The sequence below is a fragment of the Leucopleurus acutus genome (genome assembly GCF_964270905.1).
Source record: "Leucopleurus acutus genome assembly, chromosome: 16".
NCBI classification, from domain to species: Eukaryota; Metazoa; Chordata; class Mammalia; order Artiodactyla; family Delphinidae; genus Leucopleurus; species Leucopleurus acutus.
Genome location: NC_139158.1, coordinates 75717137 through 75736261, shown reverse-complemented (window position 1 = coordinate 75736261; position 19125 = coordinate 75717137). Strand labels below are relative to the sequence as shown.

Here is a 19125-nt window from a genome sequence, read left to right as displayed (position 1 = left end):
CTCCCTAGGTAGGTTTATTCCTAGGTATTTTAATCTTTTTTTTGCAGTGGTAAGTGGGAGTGTTTCCTTAATTTCCCTTTCAGATTTTTCATCATTAGTGTATAGGAATGGAAGAGATTTCTGTGCATTAATTTTGTATCCTGCAACTTTACCAAATTCATTGATTAGCTCTAGTAGTTTTCTGGTGGCATCTTTAGGATTCTCTATGTATAGTATCATGTCATCTGCAAACAGTGACAGTTTTACTTCTTCTTTTCCAATTTGTATTCCTTTTATTTCTTTTTCTTCTCTGGTTGCCGTGGCTAGGACTTCCAAAACTATGTTGAATAATAGTGGTGAGAGTGGATGTCCTTGTCTTGTTCCTGATCTTAGAGGAAATGCTTTCAGTTTTTCACCACTGAGAATGATGTTTGCTGTGGATTTGTCCTATATGGCCTTTATTATGTTGAGGTAGGTTCCCTCTATGCCCACTTTCTGGAGAGTTTTTTTTTTTTTTTTTTTTTTTGCGGTACGTGGACCTCTCACTGTTGTGGCCTCTCCCATTGCGGAGCACAGGCTCCAGACGTGCAGGCTCAGTGGCCATGGCTCACGGCCCAGCTGCTCCGTGGCATATGGGATCTTCCCGGACCAGGGCACGAACCGGTGTACCCTGCATCAGCAGGCGGACTCTCAACCACTGCGCCACCAGGGAATCCCGAGAGTTTTTATCATAAATGGGTGTTGAATTTTGTCGAAAGCTTTTTCTGCATCTATTGAGATGATCGTATGGTTTTTCTTCTTCAGTTTGTTAATGTGGTGTATCACATGGATTGATCTGCATATATTGAAGAATCCTTGCATCCCTAGGATAAATCCCACTGGTGTATGATCCTTTTAATGTGTTGTTGGATTCTGTTTGCAAGTATTTTGTTGAGGATTTTTGCATCTATATTCCTCAGTGATATTGGTCTGTAATTTTCTTTTTTTGTAGTATCTGTGTCTGGTTTTCGTATCAGGGTGATCGTGGCCTCATAGAATCAGTTTGGGAGTGTTCCTTCCTCTGCCAATTTTTTGGAAGAGTTTGAGAAGGATGGGTGTTAGCTCTTCTCTAAATGTTTGATAGAATTCACCTGTGAAGCCACCCGGTCCTGGACTTTTGTTTGTTGGAAGATTTTTAATCACAGTTTCAGTTTCATTACTTGTGATTGGTCTGTTCATATTTTCTATTTCTTCCTGGTTCAGTCTTGGAAGGTTATACCTTTCTAAGAATTTGTCCATTTCTTCCAGGTTGTCCATTTTATTGGCATAGAGTTGCTTGTAGTAGTCTCTTAGGATGCTTTGTATTTCTGCAGTGTCTGTCGTAACTTCTCCTTTTTCTAATTTTATTGATTTGAGTCCTCTCCCTCTTTTTCTTGATGAGTCTGGCTAATGGTTTATCAATTTTGTTTATCTTCTCAAAGAACCAGCTTTTAGTTTTATTGATCTTTGCTATTGTTTTCTTTGTTTCTGTTTCATTTATTTCTGCTCTGATCTTTATGATTTCTTTCCTTTTGCTAACTTTGGATTTTGTTTGTTCTTCTTTCTCAGGTTCCTTTAGGTGTAAGGTTAGATTGTTTATTTGAGATTTTTCTTGTTTTTTGAGGTAGGCTTGTAGAGCTATAAACTTCCTTCTTAGAACTGCTTTTGCTGCATCCCATAGGTTTTGGATTGTCGTGTTTTTGTTGTCATTTGTCTCTAGGTACTTTTTGATTTCCTCTTTGATTTCTTCAGTGATCTCTTGGTTATTTAGTAACGTATTGTTTACCCTCCATGTGTTTGTGTTTTTTACGTTTTTTTCCCTGTAATTCATTTCTAATCTCATAGCGTTGTGGTCGGAACAGATGCTTGATATGCTTGATTTCAATTTTCTTAAATTTACTGTGGCTTGATTTGTGACCCAAGATGTGATCTATCCTGGAGAGTGTTCCATGTGCACTTGAGAAGAAAGTGTAATCTGTTTTTGGATGGAATGTCCTATAAATATAAATTAAATCCATCTGGTCTACTGTGTCATTTAAACCTTCTGTTTCCTTATTTTTTTCATTTTGGATGATCTGTCCATTGCTGTAAGTGAGGTGTTAAAAGTCCCCCACTATTATTGTGTTACTGTTGATTTCCTCTTTTATAGATGTTAGCAGTTGCCTTATGTATTGAGGTGCTCCTAGGTTGGGTGCATATATATTTATAATCGTTATATCTTCTTCTTGGATTGATCCCTTGATCATTATGTAGTGTCCTTCCTTGTCTCTTGTAACATTCTTTATTTTAAAGTCTATTTTATCTGATATGAGTATTGCTACTCCAGCTTTCTTTTGATTTCCATTTGCATGGAATATCTTTTTCCATCCCCTCATTTTCAGTCTGTATGTGTCCCTAGGTCTGAAGTGGGTCTCTTGTAGACAGCATATATATGGGTCTGGTTTTTGTATCCATTCAGCAAGCCTGTGTCTTTCGGTTGGAGCATTTAATCCATTCACGTTTAAGGTAATTATCGATATGTATGTTCCTATGACCATTTTCTTAATTGTTTTGGGTTTGTTTTTGTAGGTCCTTCTCTTCTCTTGTGTTTCCCACTTAGAGAAGTTCCTTTGGCATTTGTAGAGCTGGTTTGGTGGTGCTGAATTCTCTTAGCTTTTGCTTGTCTGTAAAGCTTTTTTTTTTCCATCGAAGGTTCAAACTTTATATTTATTTAGCAAAGCAGTATTTATTCCTAGGGCAGCCATGGATCTCTAGGCGGTCCACAGCTGGCCTCTGTAGGTCCATTAACCTCCTAAAATGGTCTGAAGGGGATCCTTTTGTTGTTCACGTGTGTTTTCTTCTGGCGGGAGGGTCCGTTGGTTTCATGAGATTCTCAAAAGCATCTGCTACCCTCCAAATATTAAGAATCTCCTTAAATGGTCCCTAAAAATATCAGAGTAATTGTTAAAAAGACATAAGTTTTGTCATTGCCCAGTGTGTGCCTCCCAGTTCACCCATTTAATAACCTCATTTGTTGTTGGAGACTTTGTGGCCTAAAAACAACAATTAATGATTGTTAGTTCAATATGGAAAATAAAGTACATTTAGTATGTGTTTCTTTCAAAGACACAGTCCAAATAGATTAGGCAGGTAAGGGGGAAATTTTTTTAAAGTTTCCATAATTTTCAAAAATTCTTTGCAAATTCTTTCTTTTGATTTCTGTGCTTGGTTATGCAAGGTTGTGTTTTAATAGATTTCTTTATCAACTATTTGGTCTTTCAAAGTTATAAAGAGTATAGGTTTAGTCTTCCAAAGAGCTTTAAAACTCAATGTATTTGTTACTTCAGGGAAATGTAATTTGAGGTGGGACATCTGCTTAAAACAATTTTAAGTGGTTCATTAACTTCTTTTGGCCTATTTCTTTTTTAAAAAGTCTACCTGGGGCTTCCCTGGTGGCGCAGTGGTTCAGAGTCCGCCTGCTGATGCAGGGGACACGGGTTCGTGCCCCGGTCCGGGAAGGTCCCACATGCTGCGGCGCAGCTGGGCCCGTGAGCCATGGCTGCTGAGCCTGCGCGTCCAGAGCCTGTGCTCCGCAACGTGAGAGGCCACAACAGTGAGAGGCCCGCGTACCGCAAAAAAAAAAAAAAAAGTCTACCTGAAGTTTATTGTCCTGTAAAATACTTTAATTTTGTAGTTAGGTGATCCCCAAATTTCATGTCTGACTCTCATGAAATACATGCCTTCTTCTATTATGTGCTAGTGCCCTAAACTGGCTCCTGAGTTCAGTCCTTATGCCATCAGCTGAGTGATGGTGATTTCTGACCTCCAAACTCATCTGTTGCCATGAGGCACAGGTGGGGGTAGAGAGTGGCACTTGGCTCACAGGGCCATCCCACACCCCCGCCCCACACCCATCCCTGCCCCTTCCTGGCAGGCAGGATCAGTTTATATTGTCCCCTTTCCAGAGTGCAGTGCACCAGATGGCTCTCGGGCTGGCATCTTACCTGGCCCTACATCCCTTCCAGCCTTTCTGCCTCTGTTCTGGGTGGGAGATGGTGGCTGGGGAGGCAGTGAGACAGGGGACACACAGAATAATAGGGCTAGTTGTTGAGTGGGAACTAGGTGGGAGCTTCACCCGGAGAAGCCTCACGGTCTCCCTGGGAACCTGTTTCGGGAAAGGGAAGAAATGCTTCTTTCCCTCCTGCTGAGGGATTAGTGTGGCACAAGAATGGATGTTTAAAGATTGGAGGAAGGGGTACAAAGACTGTGGGAACGGGAGATGCCTGGCTTCTCGGGTCACCTAGGGGTTACAGAGGTGACTGCTGGGGCCAGGGCCCTAGATCCTTGTGAAGCTTGGCACCTGCCCACACCAATTGCTGCTTTGCCTGAGAGTCACAGAGCTTTCTGGACCTTAGTGAGGGATTGCCATTTTATATTTTTGCTCTTTGGGATTTGGGGACCAGATTGCTTCTGTCCTACCTATACTTCTGTTTAGGTTTTAGATTTGGCTTTCATACTTCAGGAATATGTAACACTTAGCAGGGTATTGTCAGGTAGTCACAAAAGAAATTGTGGGAGTGCCCTGTGGTGGTGAATATCTCTTGAAGTAATAATTTAAAACGTGACAGTTTGTGTGTAGGTAGTGTCATTGAGTTTGTTAATATGAGTGCTTATATTAAATAGCTCTCACATATCAAAAGTTCATATTAGCTTCCATTATTAGGTTGAGCAAAGCTTTTATTTTTTCCCCACAGTTCTGTCTCTGGCACCTGGAAGATCCCCTGTCCTATATTGGATGCTTAGGAAATATTTATTGAATAAATGAATAGAATAGTTTTCTGTTTTTTTTTTTATTTTGACAGATAGTAAGATACGTCATGTTGGAAGCTGAGTTAAGTGTGCAATAGAGAATACAGGAGCCATTCATATAGCTTTTCAGAAAAATGTATACAGCTAGATTTTTGATAAAATACATAGTTTTAGTTAGAAAATGTTACGGAGCTGGTTGATATAGTCACTGGGAGGCAATTGTGACTTGATCCCACTAAATACATTCTACGTTAAATTGCAGATGTAGATTGGTGGGATTATGATGTGAGCAGACAGTGAAAATGGTTGCTGAGGGACCAGGATGGACTGTGAATCTGAAGTGAGCCATCAGCGTGGCTACCCTTACTTTTCGAGTCTCATCTGAGGATGCGGAGAGCACTGTTCAAGGAGGGAGCATTTGGAATATAGGCTGTCAGTGTGGGAGGGCATCCCGGAGGCTCTCTTTTTTTTTTTTGCGGTACGCGGGCCTCTCAGTGTTGTGGCCTTTCCCGTTGCGGAGCACAGGCTCCGGACGCGCAGGCTCAGCGGCCATGGCTCACGGGCCCAGCTGCTCCGCGGCATGTGGGATCCTCCTGGACCGGGGCACGAACCCATGTCCCCTGCATCGGCAGGCGGACTCTCAACCACTGCGCCACCAGGGAAGCCCCCTGGGGGGCTCTCTAAGATCAGTCTGCAAGCGCCTCTGCGAGCGGGGCTCTTCCCAACAAACCTCTTCCTTTGTAGGGCAGTGAGACCGCTCTCTGAGATGCCTCCCTTTCTCACCTTTGAGCACAGCACAGCCAGTTCTTAGGCTCACACAGATTTCCTAGCCATCCTTCCAACTTTTTATTTTGAAACATTTCAAACCAATGGAAAAGTTGCAAGCGTAGGACAGTGAATGTATCCTTCACATCGATTCACCAGTGGTTAACATTTTAGCACATTTGCTTTTTTCTTCTCTGTAAATGTACATATTTTTCTATTTTTCATTCTGCTGACTCATTTGAGAGCAAGTGGCAGACATCATGCCCTTTGACTCCTAATATTTCAGTATGTGTCTCTTAAGAACAAGGACATTATCTTAAAATAACTATAATCTGATTGTCAATACAGGAAATTTAGCATTGCTGTAATACTGTTACCTAATATACATCCTAGATTCACATATTGCCACTTGTCCCCATGATGTCCTTTAGAGAAAGTATTTTCCTGGTCTTGAGTCTGGTACAGGATCACACATTGTGTTTAGCTGATGCATCTCTTTAGTCTCCTTTAATGTGTAACAGTTCCTCAGCGTTTTTTTGGTTTTTTTTTTGTCTTTTATGATATTGGTTTGTTTTTTTTTTTTCAACATCTTTATGGAGTATAATTGCTTTACAATGTTATGTTAGTTTCTTTTTTTTTTCCAACATCTTTATTGGAGTATAATTGCTTTACAATGGTGTGTTAGTTTCTGCTTTATAACAAAGTGAATCAGTTATACATATACATATGTTCCCATATCTCTTCCCTCTTGCATCTCCCTCCCTCCCAGCCTCCCTATCCCACCCCTCTAGGTGGTCACAAAGCACCGAGCTGATCTCCCTGTGCTATGCGGCTGCTTCCCACTAGCAATCTAGTTTGGTAGTATATATATGTATGTATATATGTATGTATGTATATATATATATATATGTATGTATATATGTCCATGCCACTCTCTCGCTTTGTCACAGCTTACCCTTCCCCCTCCCCGTATCCTCAAGTCCATTCTCTAGTAGGTCTGTGTCTTTATTCCCATCTTGCCCCTAGGTTCTTCATGACCTTTTTTTTCCCCTTAGATTCCATATATATGTGTTAGCATATGGTATTTGTTTTTCTCTTTCTGACTTACTTCACTCTGTATGACAAAGTCTAGGTCCATCCACCTCACTACAAATAACTCAATTTCGTTTCTTTATATGGCTGAGTAATATTTCATTGTATATATGTGCCACATCTTCTTTATCCATTCATCTGTGGATGGACACTTAGGTTGCTTCCATGTCCTGGCTATTGTAAATAGAGCTTCAATGAACATTTTGGTACATGACTCTTTTTGAATTATGGTTTTCTCAGGGTATATGTCCAGTAGTAGGATTGCTGGGTCGTATGGTAGTTCTATTTGTAGTTTTTTAAGGAACCTCCGTACTGTTCTCCATAGTGGCTGTACCAATTCACATTCCCACCAACAGTGCAAGAGGGTTCCCTTTTCTCCACACCCTCTCCAGCATTTATTGTTTGTAGATTTTTTGATGATGGCCATTCTGACCGGTGTGAGTGATACCTCATTGTAGTTTTGATATGCATTTCTCTAATGATTAATGATGTTGAGCATTCTTTCATGTGTTTGTTGGCAATCTGTATATATGATATTGGTATTTTTAAAAGTCAGTTATTTTGTAGAATGGCCCTCAGTTTGGGTTTGTCAGATTGTTTCCTCAGGATTAGTTTCGGGTTGTGCGTTTTTTGGCAGGGAACACTACAGAAGTAATGTTGGTTCTCAGCAGCACATGATGTCATTTTATCCGAGTGTTAGTGATGTTAGTTTCACTGCCTACACCAGATGTGTGCCACTCTGTGGAGACTTCCTTTCCCTTTATAGTTAATCCATAACCTATGGGGAGATGCTTGAAGGCTATGCCCTTACAGAGTTCCCCATTGTTTCTAGCAGTCATTGATAATTCTTCCCAGCACCAATTATTACTGTGGTGGATGTCAAACATTGATTTTCTACATGTCCAAAGTAAATCTCCTCCTGCCTTATATTATATTAATTTATATTAGTATAGATGCATTCAAAGTGTTACTCCATTATTGTTGCTAATCATTTTGATGTTCAACTTGCCATTCAGACTAGCTCCTGTATCCTTTGATATGCCTCTATCAGCTTTTCTTGGGGGGGGGCGGGGGGCTGTGCAGTCCGATTCCTTGAGGTATAATTTACATAAAGTAAAATTCATCCTATTTAAGTATGTAATTTGATGTGTTTTGATGGTATGGTTGTATAACTATCACCTCAATTAAGATAAAGAACATCTTTCACCCCATAAAGTTTCTCCTGTGTCCCCTTGCAGTCAATCCCTTCCCTCCATCCTCAGCCTTGGGCAACCATTGATCTGATGTCTGTCCCTACAGTTTTGCTTATTTTCAAAATATTACTTACATGGAATTAGAGAATTTATTGCCTTTTTAAATTTTTTTTCCCTTTTGGGCTTTCCCTTTATCTATTTATTTAACGGGATGGGTAATAACATTTTGAGAAGCCTGGAGGGAGCACATAAAAATATAAAGCCATCTTAGAAAACACAACCCAGACATGACCTTTCCATAATTGTAAATCATGATAACAAAGGCCAAAGTTCCTTGTACTGTTCCTTCCCTCAGGCCTCTCACCTTTTAACAAATGGCCAACCAGATACAGTGTGTTCGGTGTTGTCCATTTGGAAGTTTGTGATCTTTCCAGATTGCAAGATTACAAATCTACTGGCAAGAGTATATTGCCTTTTGTGTGGCTTTTTAACTTAACATAATGCAGATTTTGAGTCCCTATGTTATATGTATCTATAGTTCATTTCTTTTTATTTCTGAATAATGTTCCATTGTATGGATGTACCACAACTTATTCATGCATTTACCAGTTGAAGAACATTTTCTTTTTTTTCTTAATTAAAAAAATTTTTTTAAAAATTTTTGGCAGGCGTCCCTGGTGGCGCAGTGGTTAAGAGTCCGCCTGCCAATGCAGGGGATGCGGGTTCGTGCCCCGGTCTGGGAAGATCCCACATGCCGCGGAGCGGCTGGGCCCATGAGCCATGGCTGCTGAGCCTGCGCGTCCGGAGCCTGTGCTCCGCAACGGGAGAGGCCACAACAGTGAGAGGCCCGCGTACCACAAAAAAAAAAAAGAAAAAAAATTTTTGGCTGCATTGGGTCTTCATTGCTGCGCGGGCTTTCTCTGCTTGCAGTGGGCTACTCTTCATTGCGGTGTGAGGGCTTCTCATTGCAGTGGCTTTGCTTGTTGCGGAGCATGGGCTCCAGGCGTGTGGACTTCAGTAGTTGCAGCATGTAGGCTCAGTAGTTGTGGCACACGGGCTTAGTTGCTCTGCGGCATGTGGGATCTTCCCGGACCAGGGCTCAAACCCGTGTCCCCTGCTTTGGCAGGCGGATTCTTAACCACTACGCCACCAGGGAAGTCCAAGTTTAAGTTATCTTTGCAGTTCTTTTTATCTTTACACTGAATGTGTATATTCAGAGCATTGTTTTCCTAACTTGCTTGGATTATTTTTTTCCCTATGCTAACAGTCTATTGCACAGTAATGTATGTATCTTAAGTGCACAGCCCATTAAATTTTAACATGTGTAAAAACCCATGATTCACTACCCAGATCAAGATACAGAACATTATCATAACCTCCGTAAGTCCCTGTGCTCCTTTCCAGCCAGAAGCAGCTGCTTTCTGTAATCACTATAGATATTGTTTTCTGTGTTCTTAGACTTCATATAAATAAAAAGATGTAATGTGACTTACTTCACTCTGTATGACAGACTCTAGGTCCATCCACCTAACTACATATAGTTCAATTTCGTTTCTTTTTATGGCTGAGTAATATTCTATTGTATATATGTGCCACATCTTCGTTACCCATTCATCTGTTGATGGACATTTAGGTTGCTTCCATGTCCTGGCTATTGTAAATAGAGCTGCAGTGAACATTGTGGTATGTGTCTCTTTTTGAATTATGGTTTTCTCAGGGTATATGCCCAGTAGTGGGATTGCTGGGTCATATGGAAGTCAGAAAGAGAAAACAAATACAGTATGTTAACACATATGTATGGAATCTTAAAAAAAAACAAAACAAAACTGGTTCTTATGAACCTAGGGGCAGGACAGGAATAAAGATGCAGACGTAGAGAATTGACTTGAGGACACCGGGAGGGGGAAGGGTAAGCTGGGATGAAGTGAGAGAGTAGCATTGACATATATACACTACCAAATGTAAAATAGATAGCTAGTGGGAAGCAGCTGCAGAGCACAGGGAGATCAGCTCGGTGCTTTGTGACCACCTAGAGGGGTGGTATAGGGAGGGTGGGAGGGAGATGCAAGAGGGAGGGGATATGGGGATATATGTATACGTATAGCCGATTCACTTTGTTATACAGCAGAAACTAACACAACATTGTAAAGCAATTATACTCCAATAAAGATGTTAAATAAAGAAAGATATAATATGGATTGTTGGGTTGAGTTTCTTATCCTTAACATAATGCTTTTAAGTCTTATCCATGTGTATCAGTAGTTTAATGCTGAGTGGTATTCCAGTGTATGAATATAAAACTCTTAATTTATCCATTGTCCTATTGATAGATATCGGATAGTTGGGAACCATTATAAATAAGGTTGATAAGTCTTCTTGGGTGCATGTGCACTCAGAATTGCTAAGTCAAAGGGTAGGTGTTTATAAAAATTCTCAAAACTATTTCCCAAAGTGATTGTACCAATTTACACTCCCACCACTTGTTCCACATCCTTGCCAAAAGTACCTGTTGAAGTATTTTTTTAATTGAATATTTGTCTTTTTATTATTGACTTGTAGGAATTCTTTAAATGTTCTGGATATAATTCCTTTGTTTGGTACATATATTGCAAATATTGTCTCCCATTCTATGAGTTCCCTTTTTTAATTTTTAAATGTTGTCTTTTGATGAGCAGTTTTTAATTTTGAGGACTTCTAATTTGTGTTTTTTGTGTTCAAGAATTCTTTGCCAACCTCATGTTCATGAAGTTTTCTCCTGTGTTTTCTGCTGAAAGCTTTATAGTTTTAGCTTTCATGTTTGGGTCTGTGTTCTAGCTTCAGTTAATTTTTATTTTTGGTTGAGTTTAGGATCTTGGTTCAGTTTTTTCCCCATGTGGATATCTAGTTGCTCCAATGTCATTATAAAAAAAAGACTTTGGATTTGCTGTGGTGTGTTTGCCAGAAATCAAGACCGTCTATGTGCAGGTCTGTTTCTACATTCTTTTCTGTTTTATTGATCTTTTGGTTTATCCTTAAACAATACCATGATGTTGTAGATGCTGTAACTTCACAGAAAGTCTTGAAATCTGGCAGTGTAAGTCTGCTAACTCAGTTGTTCTTTTCAAGGGTATCTTGGCTCATGTAGGTTGGATTTGATTTTTATTTTCCTTCTGTGTGATTATGTAATCACTTTAATTACAGTTAGGTTTCATGTTCATATTTTAGTATTTTCCCCCATCTCTGTTGACTTATTCTTATATATTTAATATGTGTTATACTAAATGGTTCCAAGAGTCAAAGCTACACAAAAAGATATATTCAGAAGTGTCATCTCGTCCCCTTTCTACCCCAATCCCTCCCACCTGCTGTAGGAAACTGATTCCATTGGTTTCTGCTTTATCCTTCCTGAGTTTCTTTTTGCAAAAATAAGCATATAAACACACACACTTGTGTGTCTATTTATATGTGTGTGTATATGTATACATAGATTTAACACCCCCCCCACCCTTTGTACACTCTTTTGCAGTTTGCTTTTTTCATTTACTGTGTACTGGGGATCACTTTATGTGCTTGGAGATTTTCTTATTCCTTTTTACAGCTGTAGAGCAGCCAGTATTTAATAAGCTCAATCTTGGCTGGCAGCTCAGAGCAAATATTAAACTTGACCTCTGTGTGCTGCATTTATTTCTGGGCTTTGCTGGGCCAGTTTCCTTTCTGCCGTTTTCAGGGGAGCTCACTACATTCAGGACAGTCTGTGACCCTGGGTGGGCGGGAGTAGAAAATGTTTCCCTATTCCATGTCTGTTTTGGACTCATCAGACCTGAGAACATTAACAAGTTTGGGGGAAGAAAAGGAAATGGGAAGAGAAAGCATTCAGGATTATCAGTGTTTACACTCCCTTCATTTAATGGGTCTTGTCCTCAATTCCCCTTTTCCTGTGTTTCGTGTGAAGTAGTGTGCTAACCAGTGCGCCGTGCAGCTGGTAATGAGTGCCTGTCACGCTTTCACTCAGTCTTTCCCTCTAAAACAGGTTGCCCGGGAGAGTGGCCCACCCCACATGAAGAGCTTTGTGACCAGGGTGTCGGTTGGGGAGTTTGTGGGGGAAGGTGAAGGGAAGAGCAAGAAGATTTCAAAGAAAAATGCTGCTATAGCTGTTCTTGAGGAGCTGAAGAAGTTGCCGCCCCTGCCTACAGTTGAGCGAGTGAAGCCCAGAATCAAAAAGAAAACAAAATGCATAGTCAGGGTAAGGACTTTTCTGAATGAAGAGGGCGTTTTCATTGCCCAAAGGCAGCTGGGGGGTTAGAAGGCTGGTGAAGGAGGTCGGGAGCTGGCAGGCACAGGCCCGGCCTTGGAGAGCCTTTACAGGGGCCACCTTGGGTTGCTCCCACGGGAGTCCCAGGTTAGGCAACGACAGGGACACTGTGCTGGCTTCAGTGGAGGCCTCCGCAGGCGGCCACGCCCGTCTGGGTGCGGTCACAGTGAGAAGCTGTGTGTTGGCAGCCGCGCTGCCAGTCTGCGGGGAGAACAGTTAAATTGTGCTGCCTCCGTCTCATTGCCCACTGCGCGGTTCTGAACGCGCGGGTACTCCTGGGCGGGGAGATGTCTGGGGCAGGCGTAGGCGTCAGACGTATACACCTTCTTCTTATTTTTGAGTCATGTTAAAGAACCTATCAAAAATTATACTCTGTCTCACCCACCCAAAGAAGGGACAGGGGTCCATTCGGGGACAGTTATGAACACCAGGATCCGTTCTGATTGTCAGTATCGTTTCATGTTGTATCAAAATCCAAGTTTTTCTCACACACAAGTTAGCATATGGTTTCTGGATTTTGAGTCATTGTTAAGAAAGCTGGGAACCCATCCTTATAATGTAGACTTTTGGAAAGTTTTAGAAAGAATTTGTTATGTTTTTTCTACCTCTTCATTTACTGTCATATGTTGACATTTATTGTTCAAAAGCAGACGTTACAATGATGCTTGCCTACTCGTAGTGAATGGTGATGTTGGTTTGCTAAGAAGACCTTAAAATCACCTCAGAGCGATCATAGAAAATCATTAGGCATCTTTCAAGTAAAAAAAGGTTTAAAAAAGATCTGATTAATTCTGAGCTGTTAGAACAACATAGAAGTAATCAACTGTCATGTCCTTGTCTCTGAATTGGCAAGGTCCTTACTGTGACTAACATGGCACATGGTTTCTACATTCATTGTTCCTCAGCTACAAAGCAGCCCGGAGTACGGCCAGGGGATGAACCCGATTAGCAGACTGGCCCAGATCCAGCAGGCAAAAAAGGAGAAGGAGCCAGAGTACCTCCTCCTCACTGAGCGAGGCCTCCCACGCCGCAGGGAGTTTGTGATGCAGGTGGGTCAGCCGGCTTGTGGGCGGCCCTTCTCTGACCGCCTCCTGTCTCAGGGCCTGAGGTAGTCCAGGGGCCGGACACCTCTCCCCAGGAGGCCAGGTCCACTGGGCACTCCCTGCCGCCAGATGTCACTGTTATTAGACCATGTTGCCTGCACTAATCTGATGCCTTTAAAACGTGCTTGTCTGCACAGCACACATGCTGCTGTATCAACAGGTAGGAGCCTGGACTCACTGCGCCTGTTTAGAGGAGTGGGGGAATCGTGGGTAACTTTTTTCTTTGTTACTTCTTGAAAGTTACTGTTGTTCTTCTCAGAAGCTTTATGAATTATAGAAAGGGTCTGCTTCTCCTGATCCTTCTGTAGAGCCTGGAGTTCGGGGATTGGGTTCACGCCTCAGATTTGTACAGAGCGTTTCTCCATGCACTCAGCTTATTAAACAGTTATTCACACGGGCAGCTGAATGTTTTTTTTGTTTTTTTTTTTTTGCGGTATGCGGGTCTCTCACTGTTGTGGTCTCTCCCATTGTGGAGCACAGGCTCCGGACGCGCAGGCTCAGCGGCCATGGCTCACGGGCCCAGCAGCTCCGCGGCATGTGGGATCTTCTCGGACCGGGGCACAAACCCGTGTCCCCTGCATTGGCAGGCAGACTCTCAACCACTGCGCCACCAGGGAAGCCCAGTTTACAGCTTATAAAGCACCATCAGTTAGCCTGGTGTGTTTCACCTCTGCAGTCAGAGGGCAGGAAGAGTAATGACCCTTCCATGTACAAGAGAAAATTCCAGTTTGTTGAGAGGCTCAGTAATTTGCCTAGGATCAAACGGCTGGTAGATGCCCGGTTGGGATTCAACCTCAGGCCCCTCTTCACAGGCCAGGGAGGGTTTCCTTGACTCTTTCGTGACGGGGCTTCTGGTTTTGGTCTGCGGTCAAGACCAGCTTGGAAGGGGATGGTAAGCAGTGATGTGTGCTGGAGTATGTGTAACAGCCAACTCTTAGGGAAAGGCAGTGTGTGTGGAGACTATACGCGTATATGCACACGTATTATATGTACATATGTGTATATTATAAATTTTACTGATAGGAAGGAAGTGTAGCATACAATTTACAAAAAATATGTAATACTCTTGTAAATTTCATACATCTGTGTGACAGTCACCAATAGCAGCGTTACAGAATGAGACTCGTGTGAATTCTTTATTCCCCTCAGGTTCAGCAAGGAGGTTTGCGTCTGTCATTGTTGAATGACTGTGGTACGAGCATGAGGACTGGTTGATATTTTTATTTACATCAACAACAAAGACATGTCAGAACTTCACTCATTTAAACAATATGAATGGCTTCTTTGCTGAATCAGATAATACTTTTCCAAGACTGGAAGTTTCAGTTTTTTGTATTAGTTACATCATGGCTGCAGACTTGACAACAATTTGAAGATTAATCTGCGTTATTAACCTTTTCTCCATCACTTAAGAATAGACAATCAACAGTATAACTTAATCCTTGATAAGTAGTAGTTGCAGATTTCTGTGGTGTAAGTACTCTCACTGTGGCCATTTTCTGTCTGAGTTGGAAAGAGATGTGTAGCTGCATATTGACACCATACACATACAAGTGTAAAGAATCTCAAAAGCATAGACAATTGTAAACTGGAGTCCAGTTAGGAAGTGATGAATTTGAAGTATTCATTCCCTCTGTTTGTTAAAATAATTTGTTTAATTATAAGCTTATATACTTTAGTGTTTAATAATAGCTACCTTTAACAGCCACCTCTCCAAATTCCTCAGGATTTCATAATGGGCTCTCACAGGCTGGTCCAAGCCAGCCCCAGGGCACCACTGTTAAGCCATCCATCTTCTGACCATTCTGGGTTCTTTTCAGTTCCTGACAAGTCTTTATTCTAAAGGGTTAAGCCCTGATCTGAGTTCTGCCTTCTTTATGCAGGTGAAGGTGGGAAACCACACTGCAGAAGGATCAGGCACCAATAAGAAGGTGGCCAAACGCAATGCAGCCGAGAACATGCTGGAAATCCTTGGTTTCAAAGTCCCACAGGCTCAGCCCACCAAACCAGCCCTCAAATCAGAGGAGAAGGTGACTGCTCAGGGCTCTGTGTCCTTGCTCTCTAACTGCAAGATGACCTTCTCACCTCAGGACTCTGACTCCTCCAGGGCTAAGCTTCAGGGCAAGGCTTCATCCTCCTGGCAGTAAAGCAGCCCGGCTGAGCAGGGTCCTAGCATTTGGTTCATTATAATGTGGTCAGAAGGGGAGTTGCATGTCCATGGCTCCAAGCATGGTGCTGGGTTAAGTCGTTACTGTTTCAGTATCTTTGTGGTCTGGGATGCTTGGTGGAGGGCAGCTTGCTCCTCTCCTTTTGTGGGATGACGGGTAATTAATTGGACTTGAAATTAATGTGTGTGTGATTCTGTCATTTGTGCTCTTAGAGTGAGTCCTGCATAAAAGACTCATCAGCCTTAGGCTTTTGTTAGTTGTGGAACACGCTTGGGACACGGAGACAGTGTGATGATAGAGTCAGGGCCAGATCCATAGTTTCGATCTGGGATTTCTCTCTCTTTGTGAATTGAACATTAGACAAAAATGATCCCATATTGAAAATTGCACTTCTGCCAAGGTTGGTAAGCAGTACCCTCAGTGAAAGCCTTGGCCGACCTTGTTTCCAGTCACTGGATGGTCCTTTCAGGATAAACTTGAAAACACCAGGACTGATTCAGTCATGTCTGTCAGCAGAGAGAAATGGCAGCAGCTGTGGCCACATAGTCAATAACTGGGATCCCAAACACTCATCAGAGAATCTGTAGAGATCCTGGACTTGGCTTTGGGGGTTTTCATTCCAGAATCTTACAGAGCATCATAGGCAGCTTTGTCTCCTCAGAAGGGAGACCTTTGTGTTTGGCAATTTTTTTTTTTTTTTTTTTTTTTTTGCAGTACGCGGGCCTCTCACCGCTGCGGCCTCTCCCGTTGCGGAGCACAGGCTCTGGACGCGCAGGCCCAGCGGCCATGGCTCACGGGCCCAGCCGCCCCACTGCATGTGGGATCTTCCCAGACCGGGGCATGAACCCGCATCCCCTGCATCGACAGGCGGACTCCCAACAACTGCGCCACCAGGGAAGCCCCAACATTTTTATCTAGTAACATTTTCCCCCTACATTTGTTATCTTTGGTTATGTCATTATATCTTTTAGTGGGACATGTGCTCCAGGAGATATTCTTTGTTTATTTAATTATTTAGCATCAACCTAAAAGTTTCTTTTTTTTTTTTTTTTTTTTTTTTTGCGGTACGCGGGCCTCTCACTGTTGTGGCCTCTCCCGTTGCGGAGCACAGGCTCCGGACGCGCAGGCTCAGCGGCCGTGACTCACGGGCCCAGCCGCTCCGCGGCATGTGAGATCTTCCCGGACCGGGGTACTAACCCGCGTCCCCTGCATCGGCAGGCGGACTCTCAACCACTGCACCACCAGGGAAGCCCCCAAAAGTTTCTTTCTTGGTCAGCTCTATCAATCTAACATCTTCAGGGTCCTTCTGGTTAAACGTTCCCCTCTCGTGAGCACAGAACAGAGGCCCCATCCCTTAGATGCTGTTCGTGGACAGGCTGACGTGGCTGAGAGTGTGCTTTGGGAGAAAGCAGGGGGCTCTGCTGTGGGCACATTGGCGGCACAAGCAGACCAGTGGTGGGGCCTTGGGAGAGGGCCTTTCTGCCAGTGCCCTCATCGTTTAAAAGTTTATAAAACTAAGATTAGGGCTGGTTGGAGTTCGTTTAGTTTTGGACAGAAGGAACTAATTTTTCAACAGTTTGATTGATGCTCATGGCCTTTTTTTTGTTTTTTTTTAAGACACCCATAAAGAAACCAGGGGATGGAAGAAAAGTAACGTTTTTTGAACCTGGCTCTGGGGATGAAAATGGGACTAGTAAGTGTGAAGTTAATATTGTCTTGGTCTGACTGTGATTCTGGGCTTTGCATGGTTCCTGGTAATAGCAGGAACCTAGGTAATGAGTTAGTGGTCAGTGCTTGGTTCTGCATTACGCCTGTGCTGTTGTGTGTGCTGGGGTGGGGGGCAGCGTGGGGTTTTACAGCATCTCTCCACGCGGCGTGCGTGGACTTGGGTTGATTTGTCTGCTTGTCCATCCCCAGGCCATAAAGAGGATGAGTTCAGGATGCCTTATCTTAGTCATCAGCAGCTGCCTGCTGGAATTCTTCCCATGGTGCCCGAGGTCGCCCAGGCCGTAGGAGTCAGTCAAGGGCATCACACCAGAGAGTTCAGCAGGGTAGCCCCGAACCCTGCCAAGGCCACGGTAACTGCCATGATAGCCCGAGAATTGTTGTATGGGGGCACCTCGCCTACAGCTGAGACCGTTTTAAAGAATAACATCTCTTCAGGCCACGCACCCCATGGACCTCTCACGAGACCCTCAGAGCAGTTGGACTATCTTTCCAGAGTCCAGGGATTCCAGGTAACTGTTGGGTCTGAGCTGTGTGGTCTGTACCTCAGTGCGGTCATCTCTGGTTTCTCTCAGTACTAAGTAACTTGTTTTTTTAAGTCAAGTTCTTTGTCTCGGGGGATGGTTGGGGGAAGCATGGTAAAGAGTGGTCCTGAGGAAGGGAGGAGGCACGGGAAGTATTAGAACCCTGGATGGTAAGAGAATATCCTCCACCTTTGGTAATTTTTAAAAATCCAGGCCAACCGTAATGACAAGGCCTCGAATCCAGTGGGAGTTACAAAGTTAGACTTCAGTGAGAACAGATTCACGTGCTGGCCCTTTTTCTACCTGCTAGGAAAGGACATGGCTTCTTCCAGACCAGGGTTTCTGAGTAGACATTTAGGTTCCTGGAGGATTCTGGAAGCTGGGGCCCTGGCATCCTGCCTGCAGCCCTCAGTGCCCCTGAGCCGCAGACCCCACTGTGAGTCTCTTGTGCCTGTTGAGCAGGAGTTGGTGTAGACAAGTCAGGCTGAGACCAGGGAGAGGTGTCACCTCTGTTCACTGGGCCCAGAGCCGCAGCCCTGTGCCGGGCTCATACTCCCCGCCTTCCTGTCCTTGCCTCAGTTTTCTTTTCCCCTTTAGGTTGAATACAAAGACTTCCCCAAAAACAACAAGAACGAATTCGTATCTCTCATCAATTGCTCCTCTCAGCCGCCCCTGATCAGCCATGGTATCGGAAAGGATGTGGAGTCCTGCCACGATATGGTACGTTACCCCCCGCGGTGGGCCTGGCTCCAGCTCGTTGCTGGCCTCAGAAAGACAGGAAAAGGATTCTCCTGCAGACTTCAAGAACAGTTGATTGTTCTACAGGGTCCATATTTCTGAGGACTTTTCTTAGGTTACTGGCTTGATTTCTCATTCTGTTGATCAGAACTCATGGGCTTTGGCCAACCCCTCTCCTCTCTTCCCTTGCTGACCTGAGAGGTGGACTTGGGTCCTGGAACGCATCCAGATACTGTATTCAGTTCATCTCTGACCAGAACAAGGAATTGCATGCCCACGTTCTGGCAACTTAGAAAGCCCCTTGTTTTGGTGTTCTGTTCAGATGAAATTATTATTGTAAGAAATACTAAAATGAAGAAAAGGAATTGATTAAATTAATTGGCATAAACTGTGGTATATTCACCTGATGTAATATAATGTGCCCATCATATTAATGTCACCGAGGGTAGTGTATTCTAATTCTAACACGGAAACATGATAAGGTTTTATTTTAAAGCGGGATATAAAATTTGTAGAGTCTGGTGACCACAGGTTAAAAATGTTAGAAGGCAATATATAATAAAATTAACAGAGGTTGTGATTCAGTGAGGTAACCATGGATAACATTTTTTAATTTATATTTTTAATTAAAAATTCAAACATGAAAGGGTTATTTAGTGGGACCACTTGTTTTGTTGGGCAGTAGGACAAGCCCTCGACTCGCTATTCAGTGTCGTATACTGTGGTCCTGAGCGGTGGCCG

At 43.1% G+C, this 19125-nt stretch overlaps 1 protein-coding gene across 8 annotated transcripts in view; it reads left to right on the top strand.

Annotated features, from left to right (window-relative positions):
- The window catches only part of STAU1 (staufen double-stranded RNA binding protein 1), an 89975-nt gene that overhangs the window by 68389 nt on the left and 2461 nt on the right, over positions 1 to 19125 (top strand). For 6 of the 8 annotated variants that reach the window (XM_082858100.1, XM_082858095.1, XM_082858101.1 and 3 more), the window contains 6 exons: positions 11827 to 12057; positions 13032 to 13175; positions 15113 to 15259; positions 17015 to 17090; positions 17315 to 17634; positions 18244 to 18366. In XM_082858100.1, coding sequence (XP_082714226.1) covers positions 11827 to 12057; positions 13032 to 13175; positions 15113 to 15259; positions 17015 to 17090; positions 17315 to 17634; positions 18244 to 18366 — 1041 coding nt within the window. The remainder of the gene's footprint in view (positions 1 to 11826; positions 12058 to 13031; positions 13176 to 15112; positions 15260 to 17014; positions 17091 to 17314; positions 17635 to 18243; positions 18367 to 19125) is intronic. The other 2 variants (XM_082858098.1, XM_082858094.1) reach the window with 2 other exon arrangements.